The sequence below is a fragment of the Phoxinus phoxinus genome, assembly GCF_949152265.1.
Source record: "Phoxinus phoxinus genome assembly, chromosome: 6".
Lineage (NCBI taxonomy): Eukaryota > Metazoa > Chordata > Actinopteri > Cypriniformes > Leuciscidae > Phoxinus > Phoxinus phoxinus.
This window is the reverse complement of record NC_136881.1, coordinates 44103253-44123494: the sequence shown is the minus strand read 5'-3', so window position 1 is coordinate 44123494 and position 20242 is coordinate 44103253. Positions and strand designations below refer to the sequence as shown.

At 40.8% G+C, this 20242-nt stretch overlaps 4 protein-coding genes across 4 annotated transcripts in view; 2 read left to right on the top strand and 2 right to left on the bottom strand.

Annotated features, from left to right (window-relative positions):
- Positions 1-20242, top strand: part of mslnb (mesothelin b) — a gene marked incomplete at its 5' end in the record, with an annotated part of 567774 nt that overhangs the window by 451322 nt on the left and 96210 nt on the right. The window lies entirely within an intron of this gene.
- On the bottom strand, positions 1325-9153 carry LOC307000682 (retinol dehydrogenase 8-like). The gene is made up of 7 exons (XM_079616463.1): positions 9101-9153; positions 8455-8702; positions 4928-5089; positions 4532-4711; positions 4296-4389; positions 3906-4089; positions 1325-2560 (listed from the first exon to the last, which is right to left on the bottom strand). Exons 2-7 carry the CDS (start codon positions 8558-8560, stop codon positions 2333-2335), a joined length of 954 nt encoding a protein of 317 aa, XP_079472589.1. The 5' UTR covers positions 8561-8702; positions 9101-9153; the 3' UTR covers positions 1325-2332.
- rdh8b (retinol dehydrogenase 8b) lies at positions 9613-20119 on the bottom strand. Its single transcript, XM_079617257.1, has 6 exons — positions 19585-20119; positions 16588-16749; positions 14899-15078; positions 13279-13372; positions 12302-12485; positions 9613-11903 (listed from the first exon to the last, which is right to left on the bottom strand). The coding sequence occupies exons 1-6, from the start codon at positions 19688-19690 to the stop codon at positions 11676-11678; spliced, it is 954 nt and encodes a 317-aa protein (XP_079473383.1). The 5' UTR covers positions 19691-20119; the 3' UTR covers positions 9613-11675.
- Positions 16160-20242, top strand: part of col5a3b (collagen, type V, alpha 3b) — a 58865-nt gene continuing 54782 nt past the window's right edge. The window contains exons 1-2 of the mRNA XM_079617241.1: positions 16160-16185; positions 16267-16322. The gene's annotated coding sequence lies outside the window, so the exon portion shown is untranslated. The remainder of the gene's footprint in view (positions 16186-16266; positions 16323-20242) is intronic.

Sequence of the window (20242 nt, the reverse complement as noted above, 5' to 3'; positions counted from 1 at the left end):
TCATCAGCGGGGATCGAGTGGAGCAGGTGTCGGACTTCCGTTTTCTGGGTGTGTACATTGAGGAGGGTCTGACATGGAGCATAAACAGTGTGAAGGTGCTAAAAAAGGCCCAACAACTTCTACACTTCCTGAGGGTCCTCAGGAGAAACGACATCACTCAGAGACTGCTCTTATCCTTTTACAGGTGCTCCATAGAATCTATCTTAACATACTGCCTATGTGTGTGGTTTAGCAGCTGCACTGTAGTCCAGAAAAAGGCTTTCCAACGGGTCATTAACACGGCAGAGAAGATAGTCGGTTGCCCCCTCCCTACAATGGTTGACCTTCACAGTGCTCGCTGTGCCAAAAAAGCTCAGAGCATTATCAGAGACACTTTCCATCCCGGCCACTCCTTGTTTGAACTGTTGCCATCAGGCAGACGATACAGGACAATCAAATCAAGAACAAACAGACTTAAAAACAGTTGTTATCCAACAGCAATAACCACCCTTAATGCCATAAAAAAACATTCATAAAACAATACTATATAGTTAGATTGTGCAATAAGTATGACAGAATGAATGGTGTTATGTGTGTGTATCTCCAATAAGAGGGGGAGGATTTTTTTTATTTTTTTTTATTGATATTGATTTACTGATGCACTAACTGTTTGGCACTTTTAAAAAATTTCGTTGTACAGGTTACAATGACAATAAAGGACTACTACTACTACTACTTGATTCGTGTGGAATAGCATGAGCCATATCCTGATCATCCAGAGAGATTTGATGAGTTGCTGGGAGGCTGAATGGGACGGATGGGTTGAAATATCAGTGACCTATAAAGGAATCAGCAGGAAAGGAGGGAGGGACCGTAAGTTTGGATCCAATTACAAAACCTGGAGTCTGTTCTGCTCTGTTGACATATTCACTGTCTGCATTATAATTACTACACTGATATACCTGCCGTCTGTTCAACCTCTAATAGAGCAGGAGTGTATGTGGACGTGTCGGCTGCCCTTCTACAGTGTCTCTGACACACACACACACACACACACACACACACACACACACACACACACACACACACACACACACACACACACACACACTCACTCACTCACTCACTCACTCACTCACTCACTCACTCACTCACTCACTCACTCACTCACTCACACACTCAGCACCACATTCACTGAACCCGTCTATGCTGTATGTAGGCTTGATTATGATTCCTCAGTGTCTCTGTGTCAGATTAAACAACAGATACACACACACACACACACACACATTGGAAAATCCTCTTACTAACATCCACATGCACATAGTCATCAGATCACAGATTTACATTTGTATGAATTCATGTTTAATTTGTTTGTTTTTTTATTATACAGAAGTTAGAAATCTAGACACACATTCTGTTCTGAATGTTTAATAATAAAAATACACAATTTATACTTTATATAATATCTGAATCTGAACAGCTTATGTGAGTTACTCAAAGGTTTAGGTGGATTAACCATATGTGCATTTGGGCAAGTGCCCAGGGGCACCACGTACAGGGGGGCAAATATGTTTTCTCCGGTTAGACAAGCTATGCATTCTCAAACGTCTTTCCAGCCATGACCTATATATACCCTTTCATCAGAATTTTCTAAATTCCCTGAATATTTTGTTGAACTTTTTTTATTTTCCTCACATGAATCAGTGTACGCATGATCTATCCCCAGATTCTAGGAGTGGGCTGTGCGGTGTTGTGTCTCATGTCCCTTCAACCGAAATGAAACTGCCTTGTTGATGTAACCTTCTGTTATCAGATAAGTTTATAAATATGAATTAATTTTGAATTTAGTACAATTATAATACTAACAATTAATGTAAATTATCACATGAAGCACATTTCATTTTTATGTAATTTTGCCCAGGGTACTTTAATCCACCACTGGTTAAAATGAATAAACACTTCTGTAACAATATTTGTATGTTTACAATTTAATCTGTACAAAGATAAATAAAATAAAAAGATTTCAGAGTTAAAAACAGACATCATCTGTTTTAGTGTGCGCAAGTTTGAGAGAGAGAGTTTGAGTGTTTGTGAGAGAGTTTGAGTGTTTAACCATTAATTATTTGGAGTGCATCATTGGACCCTTTAGGTGTAAATTCAGTTTAGCTGAACATATCCAGATACTGTAGAACCCAGCTGTAAAGAGAAGCACAGTGTTCACACACAGGTACATTACTTCATGTTAGTGTGCATCTGTTAGATGAGACGATTGATCTCCACAGGAGGAGTGTGTGTGTGTGTGTGTGTGTGTGTGTGTGTGTGTGTGTGTGTGTGTGTGTGTGTGTGTGTGTTAGATTGGTGAGATGGTTCGACTCCGTAACCATCCACCGCTCAGGAACTTCATGATTCTCACGCTAACATTCATAACTCCTCCCAGGTTATACAGCATGTGGTAGAAGGTGTGCACAGACAGGCTGCGCGTCTCGTCCGCATACTTCAGCGCCACGATCGGCGTGTACAGAGGATTCGTCAGGTTACGGAACGGAGGACGAGGCGACTCGATCACCTTCTGAGTGCACTGCAGACACAGAGAGAGTTTAAATCCTCCTTAGCCTGTTCAAGATTAGTTTTTTCATTATTTTGTCATTTTATTACATATCAGATATCCAAACTAATGCAAGATAACTATAATAATATCTGTAATGATAACTATATTCAAGTTCATACCAGAGGAAAACTTTAACGATAACTAAATTAACGTCCACACAAACGGACGATATTTGTAAAGATAACTACTTTTTGTCTCCAAGCCAGTGGACGATAACTATAACGATAGCTATATTCACGTCCATACCAATGGATGATCACTATAACGATAATTATAAAACGGTTAGTTCCAATCCTTGATTCTGATTGGTCAATAGCTGTGTTTTATTCACGATAAATCATGGCTATGACCGCTTCACCCAACTATGTATCACTACACAACACCCCTAGCAACCGCTCTTAGCAACTTAAACACATGTTTGATCTCATCGATATTGTTCACTGAAGTTATAGTAGAATATTGTGAGAGATCGAGTAAGCGAGTGTACCTGCATTTACAGTAGATATAGCATTTTCCTTCAGGTCGGTCCTATATATTCATAATAAAAAAATCTGTTTGAATGTCCGCTGCGATATCATGTCCTTTTAACAGTTAAGGGGTTTTCCGAGCCCATCATCACAAGTTTGAGTCTTTTCAATGTAAAAGTCTTCTCTACTGACTGACTCACTCATAAACACAGTCTTTGTCTCCATCTATTGGCGGAATAATGTATGTAACTTCTGTTGCTGTTTACGGTCAGGGACTATTTCTTCCAGCGGAAGGAAGGCTTTTAGTGATTTTACTTCATGAAAGTTGCATAGATACATATTTTTCGGCTTTAATAGTTGTGTTGTGTGGTAATCGTTTCATAAAAGCAATAAGGTACTCGAGGCAAGTGCTGTATCGTGAATAAGTCACGGCTGAAGGGGTTACTCCGCTGCGTCGTGCCTAACAACGCCCTTCAGCCGTGACTTATTCACGATACAGCACAGCCTCGAGTACCTTATTGCTTACCTATATTCATGTCCATACCAATGGATGATAACTTTAAAGATATTTATTTTTGGCCTACACACAAACAGATGATAAATGCTTGAGCTTTTTAAAGTCAGTGGATTTGGATTGGCTGTCAATTATTATTTTTTTCAAATTTAATCGTTCATCACCTGGAAGGAAATCTTTCTGAAAGTGATTCCAGCGAAATGGTTGCTGTGTGTCGTTATTTTATTAATAGTGTGGACTTTGCTATTCTCTTAAGAGGTGTAATGACTGTTAAAGCTTTGTTTCTAGTTATGGTTCTTGGTGTGAACAGGTATGAATTCACATGCGTTCTGACCTTGGCGATTTCTTCAGGGGTTTGTCCCAGGCCTTGAAAGAGGTTCACTTGGGTGGGCAGGTAGCAGTTCCTGAAGTGATCGAGCGTCTCAGCATCAGCACCGGCGAACTCTTTCTTAGAAACGTCTGTCAACAACTTCATCTCAAACTCTGTGTTCACAGGCCCGGGCTCGATCATCGACACACTGACACACAGACAGAGATGGGAAAGTACGTCAGACTGCCATCAGCACACATCTAGAACCACAGGACGAACCCTCTACAACCCCCTCAAGTCCATGTAGGCAACAGATTTATGATGCTTTTGCTTTAATGACAAAACTACTTTTTTAGTTATGGATATTAAAACAATATTTTAAGGCAATATTTAATGGCAAACACTAAGACTCACGTGACGTTAAACTTGAGCAGCTGGATGGCGAGACCTTCACACAATCCCTCCGTGGCGAACTTTGATGCGGAGTAGATGTCGTTAAACGCCACACCTGTGAAGAGCAACACAAATCTGCTTTGTGTTTCTGTACACTGATGTTTCCACTTCCACTGTCATTCAGCAGATCCTCATGAAACGTATGAGCTCTTCTACTGTTCTTCAAGAAGAAGTGTGTGTGTGTCTGACTGTCTTACCATGCAGGCCCAGCACGCTGCTGATGACGAGGATGTGTCCAGAGCGCCTCCTCTTCATGTCCGGCATGACCTCTTTAAGCATGCGCACAACACCGAAGAAATTGGTCTCGAACACCTGCTTCATGTCGTCCAGACTGAGAGCCTCAATGGGCCCCACCAGACCCACGCCAGCGTTATTGACTACAAACACACAGATGAACTCTGGCTGAAGCTGAAGACTTAAAAGAGAAACTGACGCTCAGATTCATCATCTTAACTTGAGCATGGATGAACAGAAGCCAGCAGAGACAGATCTGTGTGTGTGTGTGTGTGTGTGTGTGTGTGTGTGTGTGTGTGTGTGTGTGTGTGTGTGTGTGTGTGTGTGTGTGTGTGTGTGTGTGTGTGTGTGTGACTCACTCAGTATGTCTATATGTCGATCTTTGACGCTGTCGACACACTGTTTGACAGATTCATCACTGCAGACGTCCAGCGTGAGCAGAGACAGAGTTCGTCCGTACGCGTCTCCAGCCACTTCAACCAACTTATCCTTCCGCTTCAGATCCCGCATCGTAGCTATGACTGAACACACACAGACAAATGAATGAGTCAGACTTTGCAGAGAGCTTCAACTCTCCCATTGTCAATACAAGGTCTTGGCCAAAATAATGAATGCAACTCTTGATGGAAATATGTTATTTTGGCCAGGTAGTGAATAATATGAGAGATTGATCAAGTCCATAATCAATCAGATCTGATTCCTATTGGCTGCGGTGAGTTTCTGTCAATATTACTCACACAAACATCAGATTAATTTCAGAAACAAACTCAACAGCCTCCTAACAGCCATTGAGCTGCTGAAGCCTTTTAGTCTGAAGCTCTGACTCCATGAGTCGATGAGTTCATTACTCTTACCATGCTAATCATAGCAGAACCACAGTACTCTGAGATCTCGTTCAAACTCCGCTAGTAGCTCTTTTTCATTGTTGTTTATGCAGCATCGAACTGAACTGAACCAACATTGAACATCAACACTGTTATTGAACTTGACTAAATCAACATTGAGCTGACTCTACGCTACTGTCTTCAGTTGAGCTGCTTATAGCTGATCTGAGCTGGTTTCATGATGAACTCTGGAGCGAAGAACATCTTTCTGAAGATGTCTCGCTCAGTCCACTCAGGGCCGCTCGCTCAACCCAGAATGCCCTTTGTGATGTGCTGGTTTGAAAATATGGGCTGCCCCTGACAAAGGTTTTTCTAGTCGACTGGTAGTTTTACATTTAAGCCATTAGTCAACTTATCGGACATTTATATTAATTTAATTACTTAAATATATAATGTAAACCAGGGTTTCACAAGTTCACACTTACATACAATTAGAGGGGGTAAAGTTTAATGCGTATTTGGCGTGCTGTCTGGAGGGAGGGCTCCGAGCTCGGAGTCCCTGTGTAAGTGTTTAGGACTAGAAGCGTGGAGAAGGGGTGGTGGAGGGATGCTGCAGAACTGTCAATGGGATGAGGTGAGACTGCTGAGTGTATATATACCTCTTACCACTGATTGCTGAGTGCTCTCCACTTGCGTTGATTTATCTGAACGTGCTCCTCCCGAACTTTGTTAGTAAACCATAATGAGTGTTTACGTAGGCTATGTATAGTAATATTGTCTATTCTGAGCTGACAAAAGTAATGATTATGAATGAGTCAAAAATAGTAAGGAGACATTTTATTTGTTTATTTTGTTAATAACTACTGTTTTGTGTGTCAGTGTCGGCTGCAAAGATGAAGTTGACGATGCTGATGCCATCTCCACAGTGTAGTGGACACGCCAATCTGGAGAAATGCAACTTTGCTACGGATTATCTAAGCATGGTGAACGCAAGATGGCCTCCTCGTCCTCTGAGACCTCGAGAAGGCCCTCGTCGTCTTCATCGCCTGAGCCGGCCGGTGCGTCGACGAACAGGAGGTTGCCCACAGGATTGGCTGGTCAGCCCAGTTGAGGGATGTTCCACCCCAGGAACCCCCCGGTAGCGTATCGTCGTCGCTGTGTCCCCCATCCGAGTCAGAAAGGCCAAGCTCGACGCATTGGGTCACGCTAACTTTAAAGGTGCACTTGGTAACTTTTTCAACTTAATAATTTGGATGGTTAAATAATCTGTTCTGGTGAGAATGGTTACTTTCCCCGCTCCCCCCAGCGTTCCCAGGCGGAAAACCAGCCTTGCAACAAGGGACTAACGTCCCGGTAAGTTGAAAATAGGAAGTCTCGTGAGAAGCGAGAACGAGCGAGAACGAGCGAGAACGAGCGAGAACGAGCGAGAAACACGAACTGCTTTATGATACTGTGTATGATGTATTACCCACCTCGGTAGACATAGCTCCACACGATAAAGTTGGTGCGTCTGGGACTCATTTGTTCACCACACCGGCTCCGACCGTAACAAAAGCACATGAGCAGCGGTAGAAAGGGGGAGGAGTGCGCCGGCGCGCTGCAAGTGACTTTACGACAGTGATGTGAAAAATATACGCACCGCAGCTGTAGGGGAGCTCGTTGAGAAAATCAGCAAAGCGGTGGCTAGAGTTACCGAGTGCCGCTTTAAGACGGTGTGCAGGAGCTTCTTAGGCAGCATTAGGGTGTCTCCGCATTCTCCAAAGCCTCTTCTGTGTGCTTGAGGCCAAAGCATACCAAACACGGCACTGGTGAGGGTCTTTAGCGGCGATCAGCACACCACACGCAGGCACGTAATAAGCTGTTCCCGGGAGAAGCAGCCGATTTAGAGAAGACATACTCCGTAGCGGGCAGCCGTGTAAACGGGAGCAGAGATAATGCAAGAGCGTGGGTGGCTTCACTATGCACAACACAGATAACCTAAGCTGAATAAAAGACTGTCACGTCTGGCGATATGTCCTCCTGGTACGGATGCTCTTCCGCCCGTAGGTGGATCTTGAACCCGAGATGATGAAAGAGAACTTCTCGGTCTTCAATTACATGTCAAATCTCTCTGAAATCACACTATTTACACATGTATATATATTAATTATAACTAATTATTCAATAAAGAGATACATAAACAAATGTTAGTCAGCCAGTAAAACGAAATGACATGTAATTATTAATAATTTAATTGTTAAAGTGCACGTGCAGATCAGAGGCGCAGTAAAGATACAAACAGACCCACGTATTCTTTCACACGACTACGCTTAACCGTGGCTTAGTATTTTTAGCTATCTGCAAATTATAATGTGTTTTGACCAAGATCATTTAATTAAAAACTGCATTAGACTTCAGATATGTAATTCTGCAAAATATAGTTTATGTTTATGAATAAATTATAGATTTCAGCATTAGAATAAATCTCTGTAGCTTATCGGCCTACCATCTTAAAATATATAAAATCAAAATAACATGTTCTGGGTATGTTCTCTTTAGGTTACAAAAAAAAAGAACCAATAGAGAAAGTTTCAGTTCCTCATGGAATGTTATGGGAACGTTCGTGTTTGCTGGGATAACGCTACATTAACTTATTTGATTAAATATTTTGATGAAGTTTGCTTCATTTATTCTGTTACTTTCATGTTGTGAAGCTGCTTTGAAACGATGATGTAAAAAGTGCTACAAAATAAAGTGCTACAAAAAGTGCTACAAATGATGTAAAAAGTGCTACAAATTTTTTTACTTGTTTGATGCCTAATAAAAGCAGGTCTGACAAAAATCCTAAAGGGATGATGTTCATGGATTGACATTCCTCAGGGAATCCCGTAAGATCCTACTTAAAGTGATTCTTCTGAACAGTGACATTTATACCCAGGCGGTTCTTGTTTGATTCATTAGTTGTTCCTTTAAGAATGTTTGGCAAACTAAAGTAATATCTGTAACTTACAGTGGTATTTCACCAGAAATCGTGATATTGATCTGTATTATGTGTGTCTTTGATTATCATTGATGTGTCTTACCGTAGTACCGCTGTTTCTCGTCTCTCGCGAGCCGCACGGCGATGGCCATCCCGATCCCGGACGAGCAGCCGGTGATCAGCACTACTTTCTGGCCCTCCGTTGCCATGGTTTCCGCGGAGTAACGGAGCGCGAGCTGCGTGCGAGTCTCTTCAGCGGATCAGCACACGTGAACGCGCCAGGATTACTCAACCTCCGGGATTTATCAGATGCACAGTTTGATAGTGATTCAGCAGATAGAGATCGATCGCCTATAAGTGCACAGTCAAACATTAGGTTGCAGATAACTGCAATTAAATTAAAATCCCGGTTTTCATATTGTAATGTCATTATAAATGCTGAAAGACACTAGTTAATGTGATGTTGTTCAACAGTGTTAATCGAATAAGAAGTGGTTCTCCCTGGTTCACTTTAAGGGGCGGAGTTAAGGGGCTAGAGAGAGAGTTCAGGGCGGGGAAGTGAGAGTGAGAAGAGAGTTTAAAACAGCCAGAGAAGCGAGCTAGAGTTCTTCTTCATGCATAACAGTAACCCTGCAGTTCTTGAATAAAGCCTCAGAAGGAGAAAGAATCCGTCTGTTTACTTCTAGTAGCGAAACGCTACAATATTTAAAAAATGCACTTTAACTGATCAAAATACAACCATAAGGTACCGTTTAGAAAATACAAAGCTTAAAAATAGTATAAATATTTAACTTGCATATATTGCAATATAATATTAATTATAATATTGTGTGAATGGAAGAGCATGTTTTGAATGGACGCACGAGACACAATATTCTCCCTCGAGCAGAAACCGTTAAACGTCAATCACGGAGCGCGCGCAAAGGGAGTCTGACAGGAGCTTTTCTGAGGTAATTTACCACACGGTCTTTTACTTCACAACAACTGACTTTCATAAAGTTGTCCAAACATATTCAGTGATGTCATCACATTTAGGTGTAGACGAATAGATAATAAAATAAGGTGCCGATTGCTGAGATAAACATTGAAATCTCAACATTGCTTCACCAATAACTGAGGGTGCAAGAGTGATGCTAAAGAACATCAGTTTGTAACGTTAATTCAATGTAATAAGCGTTGACGAATGAACACTGAGTCTACATTATCAATGTTACCATGCTGTCTGGGTTGTCATGTGATATACATTATGGATAAATTTAAGTCCTGTAGGTAATCATGTAATAGAGACTGCTTAAAGTTAATGAGAAGACGCTATTTCAGAGACCAATGAACTGTCACACCCCACGATAAGATCAGTAGTCCTCTAAAGTCATCTCGTATTATCACATATTCTTATTATTTATTTACCTTCATTTTACCAGTAAGTCGCATTGAGATTAAAATCTCTTTTACAAGAGAGACCTGGCCACGGTAGCAGTCCTACAGTAAGATAACATTGTGAAATACAACAAGTACACAATAGAATAGAAATATTATCCTCTTAAAAAAAAGCAATAACAAGCCTCCATTAGGCTACCACTCTCTTTGTAATTAATTTACATTCACCAATAGACACAAATTTGTCTAGTTTTAGATTTTTGTGGATATTATTCCATGGCCGAGGTGTGTATAATGTTTTCTGGTGGTTTCTCCTGATTCCTCAGTGTCTCTGTCTCCAATACCAACACGGGCAAACACACACTTGTAAATCCTCTTTTATACATCCACATGCACACAGTCATCAAATCTTTATTGGAACATGACACTTCGACATACTGTAATTACATTATGATTTCATTTTTAATATTCATTGCCATCCAGAGGAACTTAGAATAGATCAGCCACACTGTTCTGAATAGTGTTGTGCAGTGGAGCTAATATCTGTATCTGTACCTGTGTACAAATGATTGGATTTCTGTCTGTATACTCATATAAAAGGTTTCTCTGAAAGTATGTTAAATTACATGAGTAGCTAGTTTTAAATGTAGTTCTGTTCCCTTCATAGTTTTGTGCACCTCATCCTTGTACACCTCATAAAATCATTATTTTTTTTATTATAATTATTACATGGCTTAATATATCTTGTAATTGTCAGAGAGCCGAGGCTGTTTCAATATGCACTTGCGCTTCAGCTGACCCGAGTTCAGGACATTTCATTCAGTTTACACTCATTCACTCAGAATACAAGGTTTAAAACATTTAAATAGATATATCAAATAGTAGAAAATGTGTACGTTTTAATATTTTAGTTGATATTACTTTTGACAAAGCTCTGATTTCTGAGAGTCATGCGGAGACAGCAACGATGCTATTTGATATCCGATCATGCTCATTTTATTCATAGTTACACCCATTCACTGTAGACACACTCTTATAGTGATTTTAGAGGTTAATGCGTAATATTGTGCTCTGATACCCTGGTTCACCTGTGATCCAGCAAACACGAGGAGTGAATATGTCTGCCCAGTATTTTTCCCAGTAGAATTCGTTATTTGTTTTGAGGCCATTATCTGTAGTTTTAATGAGACAATTCCGCTTCCAACCTGTAGGGCGACCGCAGAGGAAAAGTTCCATAAGCCCCTTTCACACAGCGCGTTGATCCCGGGACATTGCCGCGAAATTGCCAGAGTGCTTCTGTGTGAACGCAAACACGTCCCGGGATTGATGCCGGAATTGATCCCGGGATGGGGACCTAGTAACATTGCCGGGATCAGTCCCGGAACGCGGCCTGTGTGAACAAAAGCCAGGATCAGTGCCGTTTGGGGTGTGTCGTAGTGATGACGCTCGTGCGACTCTGTTGCTCTTAGAAGAAAGTGTTCATCATCAACAAAGAACAAAAAATGTCTGCAGACTGGAAGGAAGCGAGACCAGGAGCTCCTCACGATCCGCGCTGAAGCTGAGAGCGCTCACCGGCTTGTGGAGCGGGACGCGGTGCGCTAGTGTACACATGTTTCCGACACGTACGTTACTCGTCTCATCCTGACGTCACGTGTCTTTACGGGATCTTACTGGGTGTGTGTGAACGCACTCACAGAGCCCGGAAAATCACTGGCAGTGTGAATGAACCAAAATCAACTGATCCCGGGACACATTATCCGTGTATTTTACGGAATCTCTGTGTGAAAGGGGCTATAGTGTTACTTTAAGGTGTAGTCTGGTTAAATATCCAGATACAAACCCAGCTGTAAAGAGAAGCACAGTGTTCACACACAGGTACGTTACTGCATGTTAGTGTGCATCTGTTGATCTTTGTAAGTATCCACAGGAGATGTGTGTGTGTGTGTGTTAGATTGGTGAGATGGTTCGCTTCCGTATGCATCCACAGCTCAGGCACTTCATTAAGCCCACGCTAACATTCATAACTCCTCCCAGGTTATACAGCATGTGGTAGAAGGTGTGCACAGACAGGCTGCCCGTGTCGTCCGCATACTTCAGCGCCACGATCGGCGTGTACAGAGGATTCGTCAGGTTGCGGAACGGAGGACGAGGCGACTCGATCACCTTCTGAGTGACCTTCAAACACAGAGTGAGTACTTTCATTTAAATCTTCAGTACCTCGTTAAAGAGAGCTCACAAACTAAATTTCACACCAAGAACAATACCTATATCATAACTAACAATAACGTATAGTTGACGATAATGTTCTGTTTAATCTAAGTGTACGTTTAAATGCTTGAGATCTTTAAAGCAGAGTTGATTGTGATTGGCTGTCAATGTTTTAATCGTTCATTAGCTGGAAATCGCTCCAAAAGTGATTCCAACAATATCATTCCTCGGTGTCATTATTGTTATAGTTGTTTCGTGGACTTCACTATTCCCTTATAGAGTAAGAGTAATATTAAAAGTGTATGGTTATAGTTATTATTAGTTATTGTGCTTGTGAACAGCTCTATATCCACATGTGTTCTGACCTTGGCGATGTCCTTGGGCGTTTGGCCCAGGCCTTGGAAGATGTTGACTGCGCCGGTCAGGTAGCAGGTCCTGAAGTGGTGGAGTGTCTCGGCATCCGTTCCGGCGAACTCTTTCTTAGAAACGTCTTCGATCATCCTCATCTCAAACTCGGTGTGTACGGGCCCGGGCTCGATCATTGACAAACTGACAGACAGACAGAAAGATGGGAAATCAATACACACACCGCCATCCAGAGAAAGAGGCGTCAACTCAGATCTGCAATGAAGCAGGAGCTGCAGAGATGTAGGTGCAGGGGTTTATTAAACAAACATAAGCGAGAAACCAGGAAACACAAGAGATATGGAGAACCAAAAGCACACACAATCTGCCGGCTACAGCAAACATCCACTGACAAGGAACGAGGGAAACACAAGGGCTATATATACACACTAACAATGAACACAAGACAATAAACAAGAAAACTACAAAGAACTATAAGCATGGCACTCAGGAATTCGGGAACATGACAGGATCTAGAACCGCTGCCCTGAAGATGATTCTCTAGAACAGCGGTTCTCAACTCTGTGAAGATTGAGTGGCAATGTAATATTAAACAATTACAAGTAATAAGTCATCAGGGTTTACACTCTTTATCTTGGTTTCTAGTTGTGTCAGCTAATTTTAATGCTTTGCTGTAACTCATTTTAAGTAATCTGGAGTCCCGCTGCTGGAGAACCTCTACTCCAGATCTCCTAGTTCCTGATCCGTGATCTGTCTTGGGTTTGTACCCGTAACAGCCTCTCCACACCACCAGAGGGACCTCTCACACAGCATCACTGTACTTATGTGATTCTGCTAATGATCACTGATGTAAAGCGCTAAAGAGTGTTAGATACTGAAAATCAAACGACAGGTAGTCGTGTAAACGAGAAGATGCGATGCAGAAGTGTGGGAATGAGCTCAAGCAAGCGCTGGTGTTGAGAGTGCAGAGACTCACGTGACGTTAAACTTGAGCAGCTGGACGGCCAGACTCTCACAGAAGCCCTCTATGGCGAACTTTGACGCGGAGTAGACGTCGTTAAACGCCACGCCTGTGAAGAGCAACACACGACACAGAGGTTCGTCTCTTACCACGGGTTTATAACTTGTGAGTTGTGAATGTTCTGTACACTGATGATGTTTCTACATGTTTGTCATTCAGCAGATCATCATCTTCATCCACATGAAAGGCAAGAGATCTTCTGCTGAGATCTTACAGCGTAACTGCGTATTACGTGACGTCACGAACGCGCATCACAGAACAGAGCAAGGCGAGCGCTTGTGCTTATAAAACTTAAACTTTATTATTTATGTTTGAAATGCCGATGGTTTCGCTAGATAAGAGCCGTATTCATCGTCTGGTGTCGTTTAAAGCCCGTTGAAGCGGCGCTGACACTGTCATCTGGACCTTGACCCGTTTGGGGCCCATTGACGTCCATTATATGGAGAAATGTGTTCATCAAAAACCTTCATTTCTTTTCCACTGAAGAAAGAAAGACATGGACATCTTGGATGACATCGGGGTGAGTACATTATCAGCAAAAGTTTTTTTTTAAATTGAACTAATCCTTTAAGCGGTTCTTGAACCGGTACTTACGAAAAATAAACCACACACACTTTGTCAAAAAATAATACCCTTTTATTTACAGGGCCAAACTGGACACAATATTAACTTAAATATTTAAAGATTTTCTGATTAAATAAAAAAGTGCGCAGTTTAATAGGCTACTGATGTAAAACACTTAAGTTAAGATCAACATTTTGTCTTCACATATTATGACTTTTACTTTAAGCAGAGAAATATCTGACACTGAGCAGAAATATTTAACACACACAGTATAGCCTCGTATAAAGAAGAGTTGGGACTTTGTTCAAACCTTTTGCACACGGTGTCACACTCGCTGTTGAATGGCAACGGTGTTTGCCATTGAGCCGAAGTGGAACGGCTGCTGTTATCATCATGTGATGCCGCAACCCGATCACACTAATGCGTCTCTATAGCACGCAGTGTGTTTATCGTGTAATTTATACGCGAAAATTAGTTTTTACGTGCATAGGATACGCATGGGTTGGTTAGTGTAGGTTTAGTAGTGGTGTGGGGTGCGTGTGTATTACACGCAATGAAGTGCGTATCAAACGCACGTAAAAACACATTTTCACCGGAACGAAGAGAGTCGCCGCAGCGGATTGAGGCGCGCGTCCGAGTGAAGACAGTGCGGTGTGCGCGAGGTGAAAACACTGTATCCGCGGCAACCAGCACTTCGATCACTTGATTTAAAAAACACATTTCCGCGCTAGATCGTCTCTTATTTAACAAACAAACGAAATGAATGCTCTGCTGGTTAACTGGAGATGTTTAATTTATATGTATTGGAACATTCGTGCCGTGAGATGTTTTCCAGGGGGCGGTAAAAAAAAGTCAGGCACTGAAATTTTCGTTCTTATTCGGTCTCGTTACTACCGTGTGCATCGGAACCGATTCCCTATTGGCTCCGCGTATCGGTACCCAGCCCTCATCACAGTTCATTCGCTATAGTTTAGAAAATGTTAATAAAGTATAGTGAACAACAGTGTTTACCCTGCAGGCCCATCACGCTGCTGATGACGAGGATGTGTCCAGAGCGCCTCCTCTTCATGTCGGGCATGACCTCTTTAATCATGCGCACCGCACCGTAGAAATTGGTCTCGAACACGTTTGCCATGTCCTCCATACTGAGCCCCTCCACCGGCCCCACCAGACCCACGCCAGCGTTATTGACTGCACACACAGATCACAGGCACTTCACTTCTCATGTCAATGCATTTATGGCCTGGTCACACCAACAACAGTATTCGGCACGAAATTTACATCTGATTTTTTACATGCGATTTATATGGAAGCTTGTTTCTGATACGGAAATATAAAATATTAAAAGGCAACTGCGACTTTTTTTTCTCGCAATTCCAAATGTATATCTCACAATGTCTAAACTCAAAATTATGAGAGAAAAGTCATACTTGTGTAGAAATAAAGTAATATAAACTCAGAGTAAACTCAAGTAATAGAAAGTCAGAATTGTGAGATAAAAAGTCGCAATTGCCTTGTTTTTATTCCGTGGCTGACACACGTTTTCATAGATTTCTCTGTTTAAACCAACGAAAGATGGTAAAGCAGAAATACAGTATTATAATATATGCTGTTTTATTACCAAGATGCTGATATACACAATTATTTTCTTTCTTGTTAATATTAATTAGATTATTTCCCTTTAGGAGAATTTAAGTTGTTTTCTATGTATCTTTATAAAATGTAACTTTTCTCAAAAAGAGATATTTCTTTATTTGTATGACGGTAACCATGCTGTTGAACTTACTGTTAATTTATTTGTTTTTCATTGCACATTTTTTATTGATAAGACCAAATTTCTCAACACTTTGCCAAGATTAGATGTCTTTCTCGCTGATATTGAAATCTCTTTAACTCATAAGTAATAATAATAACTTAAGAGCAACAGGTTTCTTAAAGAATATATTATCTTTCTTACTGATTGAGGTTTATTTGTCTTTTATGGTTTTCCTGTTTTAGTTTTTTCCTTTTTTGTATTGTGTAAATGCAGTGCTGTTCTGTCTTTGCTATACATAAATAAAACTCTCAGTAAAAGAACATGTTGTATTGACAGAACTATGTCAGTCTAAACAGATTCACTAACTCGCATTCGTTCAAATTAAAATGTTTATTGCCGGAAAAAAATATCTTGGTGTGAACAGGCCTTTGTCATTTCACATAATTACTTGATTAATGTGTCCTTCCTTTATTTACTCTATTTGCCCTGTTCTCTTCCAGCATTTCTCACAGAAAACCTGCAAACTGAAGGCAGATTCACGAGTGAGTCTCGATTCAACAGCAGTGTGCGTGTGAATCAGTTCACGGATGATCATTGCTAACAGTGTTTCTGCTCTTTTACAGACAGTGTAAACGGTGTGTGACGGTGTCAGACGGATAAACTCTGGATGAAGCTCAAGGTTGGAAATAGAAATTGATACTCAGATTATCTGTGAACCTAAAGGCTAATTTTATCTGCTTAGTCTAAAAGGTCATGTAAACCTAAGCACGGATGAACACAATCCACTCGAGATGAGGCTCAGTGTGTGTGTGTGTGTGTGTGTGTGTGTGTGTGTGTGTGTGTGTGTGTGTGTGTGTGTGTGTGTGTGTGTGTGTGTGTGTGTGTGTGTGTGTGTGTGTGTGTGTGTGTGTGTGTGTGTGTGTGTGTGTGTGTGTGTGACTCACTCAGTATGTCTATATGTCGATCTTTGACGCTGTCGACACACTGTTTGACAGATTCATCACTGCAGACGTCCAGCGTGAGCAGAGACAGAGTTCGTCCGTACGCGTCTCCAGCCGCTTCAACCAACTTATCCTTCCGCTTCAGATCCCGCATCGTAGCTATGACTGAACACACACACAGACAGAGAGAGAGAGAGAGGACTAGTTACACTGAACACACACACACACAGAGAGAGAGAGAGAGAGGACTAGTTACTGAACACACACACACACACACACAGAGAGAGAGACTAGTTACTGAACACACACACACACAGAGAGAGAGAGAGGACTAGTTACTGAACACACACACACACAGAGAGAGAGAGACTAGTTACTGAACACACACACACACACACACAGAGAGAGAGAGGACTAGTTACTGAACACACACACACATCCAGCAAGTAATCGCCATCTCACCGTCTAGGTTAACTGTCCGGCTATGAGTAACACACTTCTACACAAAATAACGTTGAATTTGGTTACATGTCAAAAATAACTCGCGAGATGTTTGATTTCATTTCTTCATCTAATTGATGACTGGTCTATTCTTGGGCGATGGTTTAGACGTCTACTACATTTTCACTGACAGTTTGGCTATTAGACGTCTTTTAAACGTGAAATGAAACACTAGTGAATGAGTTCAACATCAACGTGAAGAGATTTAGACACGCAGCTCATATCTGTCACTGCTGATTCATAAAGCTCATAATCACGCCAATGTCATGATGTAACGTGTGTGTGTGTGTGTGTGCGCGTGCGTGTGTGTGTGTGTGTGTGTGTGTGTGTGTGTGTGTTCTGTACAGGATGAAGAATATCTGCTAAAAACAACAAGACTAAAAACACAAGATCATTAAAGCACTAAAGCCTAAGCTGGGATAGAAGCCAGATCAGTACACACACACACACACACACACACACACACTCTCATACACACATACACACTCTCACACATACTCACTCCCATTCACACACACACACACACTCTTTCTCTCTCTCTCACACACACACACACACACACACTCACAAATACCCACACACACACATAATTATAAAATACAAAATGTAGACAAGCCGGATTATAGCAACGTTGAACAAGAACAAATACTCAAGTATACACACAACACTACATAAAAGACAACTAGGCTACTCCAAATTATTAAAATTACTAATAATTACTTATAAAATTAATTATAATGTTTACACAACTGATTGGTGATCAGCCACTTCTTCAGATGACCTTCGCAAGTGTGATTAGAAGAACATTGTCTTATTGAGTGCGGTAAACTATTCCAATATTCGCTCCCTATCACAGATAATACTTTCTGACCAAAAGATGTTTTATAAACTCATTTAACGGAGGCCAGACCTTATAAAACAAGCATTTATCAAATGTCCAAAACTCAATAATTTTGTTTTTGTTTTTTTAGAATGTTACAGTGATGAAATGAGAGGGGGTTTAATCCAGCACTTTTATCGCCGCCTTATACAGTGATTCTATTAACTTTACAGTTGTGTCACCTGTGAATGACCAACTATTAAAACATGACTCAACATGTGAAAAATCACTGATGTAAACACAACCTGGACAACAATAATAGACAACTTTTCCACGTGACTTTTTAAAGTTAGAGTAGAATCCAAAGTGACTCACAGATCCATAACCTCTTAACAAAGTCAAGCTCCTCCCTCTCAGGAATACCTCTGAATCTGGCATCTCTAACTGTTCAATAATAAACCATATTTGGTAAACCCAATCCTGAAGATTAGCCGAAGTCAAAGTAATCAAAGCTTTTTCAGAGTAATTAGCGTGGGTAAAAAGGACTACATCATCTGCACATTTACATCTTTACATACACCAGGTAGATCATTAATATAAAGTGAATATAAGATCGGCCCCAAGACGGAGCCTTGTGGAACCTCTTGAGGCAAGCAAGGTAAGAAGACTTTGAACCACACACACACACACACACACACACACACACACACTGCTTCCTATTTAAAAGATAAGATTTTATCCAAAGTATTTCCTCCTCTAAAAATTTTTTATTTGTTAGTTTAGATAAAAGCATCTGATGATCAACAGTGTCAAATGCCTTCTTTACATCTAAAAACAACAGCACACACACACACACACACACACACACACACACACACACTATTGTATAAGCATTTGACTTTCTCAACAAACAAACATTTAGCTGATTCTGTTGAATAATTGTAACGAAAACTTAATAGCATTTGATGTAAAGAAGTAAAAACATTATTTAGATGATTATTCGGTGTCATTTTAACATGTGTATTAAAATTAGAAGCTATAGTTAATTAATCCTTTACTAAAATAGTGTTAATTTTAAGTTTAAAACTTTTATCCATGTTCTTTTGTTTTCCAACTAATTCATGAATAGTTTGCCTGATTTTTCCCCTTTTGACGCCTCAATAATGTTGATAAAAACGGGCTTTGTCCTTTCCTGAAGTCTGTATTTCTTCAGTTCTCAGAGAATAATATTTATCCATCAGTAATAAGACCAGAACTCAGCAGAGTTTGAAGTCTGATCTCTATCCTTCATCTATTCCTACTTTCATCATTGTTAACAACGTGTTCCCTTTTACTTGTGTTAACAAACTCAAACTCTTCTTTAACTCTCCCAGATAATGATCACATCCTCTCTGCTTTAACAAGATCGTGTTGCTGATTTTATGGACTATATCATGATAAGCAGTGGTTTTTAATGAATTTAAAAAGCGTTTTTAAAGTTTTCATAAAAAAAGAAAAGTACATATGATCAGACAGCTCTGTCACATATTATAATGCTTTACAATTCGTTCAGGTTAATTTGTAAACGATAGATCTATTCTAGTTTTAGATCGAGCCTACTAGAAGGCTCTTTTATCAGTTGTGTACATAATTAAAATAGTTAAAAATCTGTTTTAATGTGTGTGTCCCATCATGCTTACCGTAGTACCGCTGGTTCTCGTCTCTCGCGAGCCGCACGGCGATGCCCATCCCGATCCCGGACGAGCAGCCGGTGATCAGCACTACTCGCTGGCCCTCCGTTGCCATGGTTTCCGCGGAGCTTTGATCTTTGAAAGATCAGAAGATATCAGAAGATCAGCAGTGCAGGAGAACGCGAGCGCGCGCAGTCACGGGGACGCGCGAGATTCTGTCACAGTCTGCTCACAGTCCGAAGGAGCGCGCGTTTATAAATCTCAATCACAGACTGGCTGAAAATACTTCTACTTATAAACACTTTATATCTACACTTTACTGAAGCAATCATATTTAGAGCCGTAGAGAGCGCATATGTATCACTGTGTTGTTATTTAACTGGCTGCTTTTGACGAAAAAACGAAACTAATAACTGTAATGTGTAATGTCCTATTTCCCATCAGTGTCAGACTGACCGTCTCTAGCGCCACCCAGCGGTCAGATTACTGTACTGCCTCTATCTAATATTACATGTTTTCATTTTGAATTATATTGACAGCATAACAGGTTTTTTTATGGAATACTGCACTGTTTATTGTAAATTATTTATCAGTGCACATCATTATTGAGTTAATCATCTTGAATCAGAATAAGTTCCTCTTGCAGCATCTCTTCTCTTCTCTGGTG

Excerpts from the sequence above, each read along its gene's own strand:
- LOC307000682 (XM_079616463.1), bottom strand. The coding sequence starts at position 8,560 with ATGGCAACGGAGGGCCAGAAAGTAGTGCTGATCACCGGCTGCTCGTCC. Across the intron at positions 4,712-4,927 it reads TCGACATATAGACATACTGA|TCAATAACGCTGGCGTGGGT; the intron begins GTGAGTCACACA and ends GTGTGTTTGTAG. Across the intron at positions 2,561-3,905 it reads CCCCTGAAGAAATCGCCAAG|TGCACTCAGAAGGTGATCGA; the intron begins GTCAGAACGCAT and ends CTGTGTCTGCAG.
- rdh8b (XM_079617257.1), bottom strand. The coding sequence starts at position 19,690 with ATGGCAACGGAGGGCCAGCGAGTAGTGCTGATCACCGGCTGCTCGTCC. Across the intron at positions 15,079-16,587 it reads TCGACATATAGACATACTGA|TCAATAACGCTGGCGTGGGT; the intron begins GTGAGTCACACA and ends CTGTGTGTGCAG. Across the intron at positions 13,373-14,898 it reads CAGCGTGATGGGCCTGCAGG|GCGTGGCGTTTAACGACGTC; the intron begins GTAAACACTGTT and ends TGCTCTTCACAG.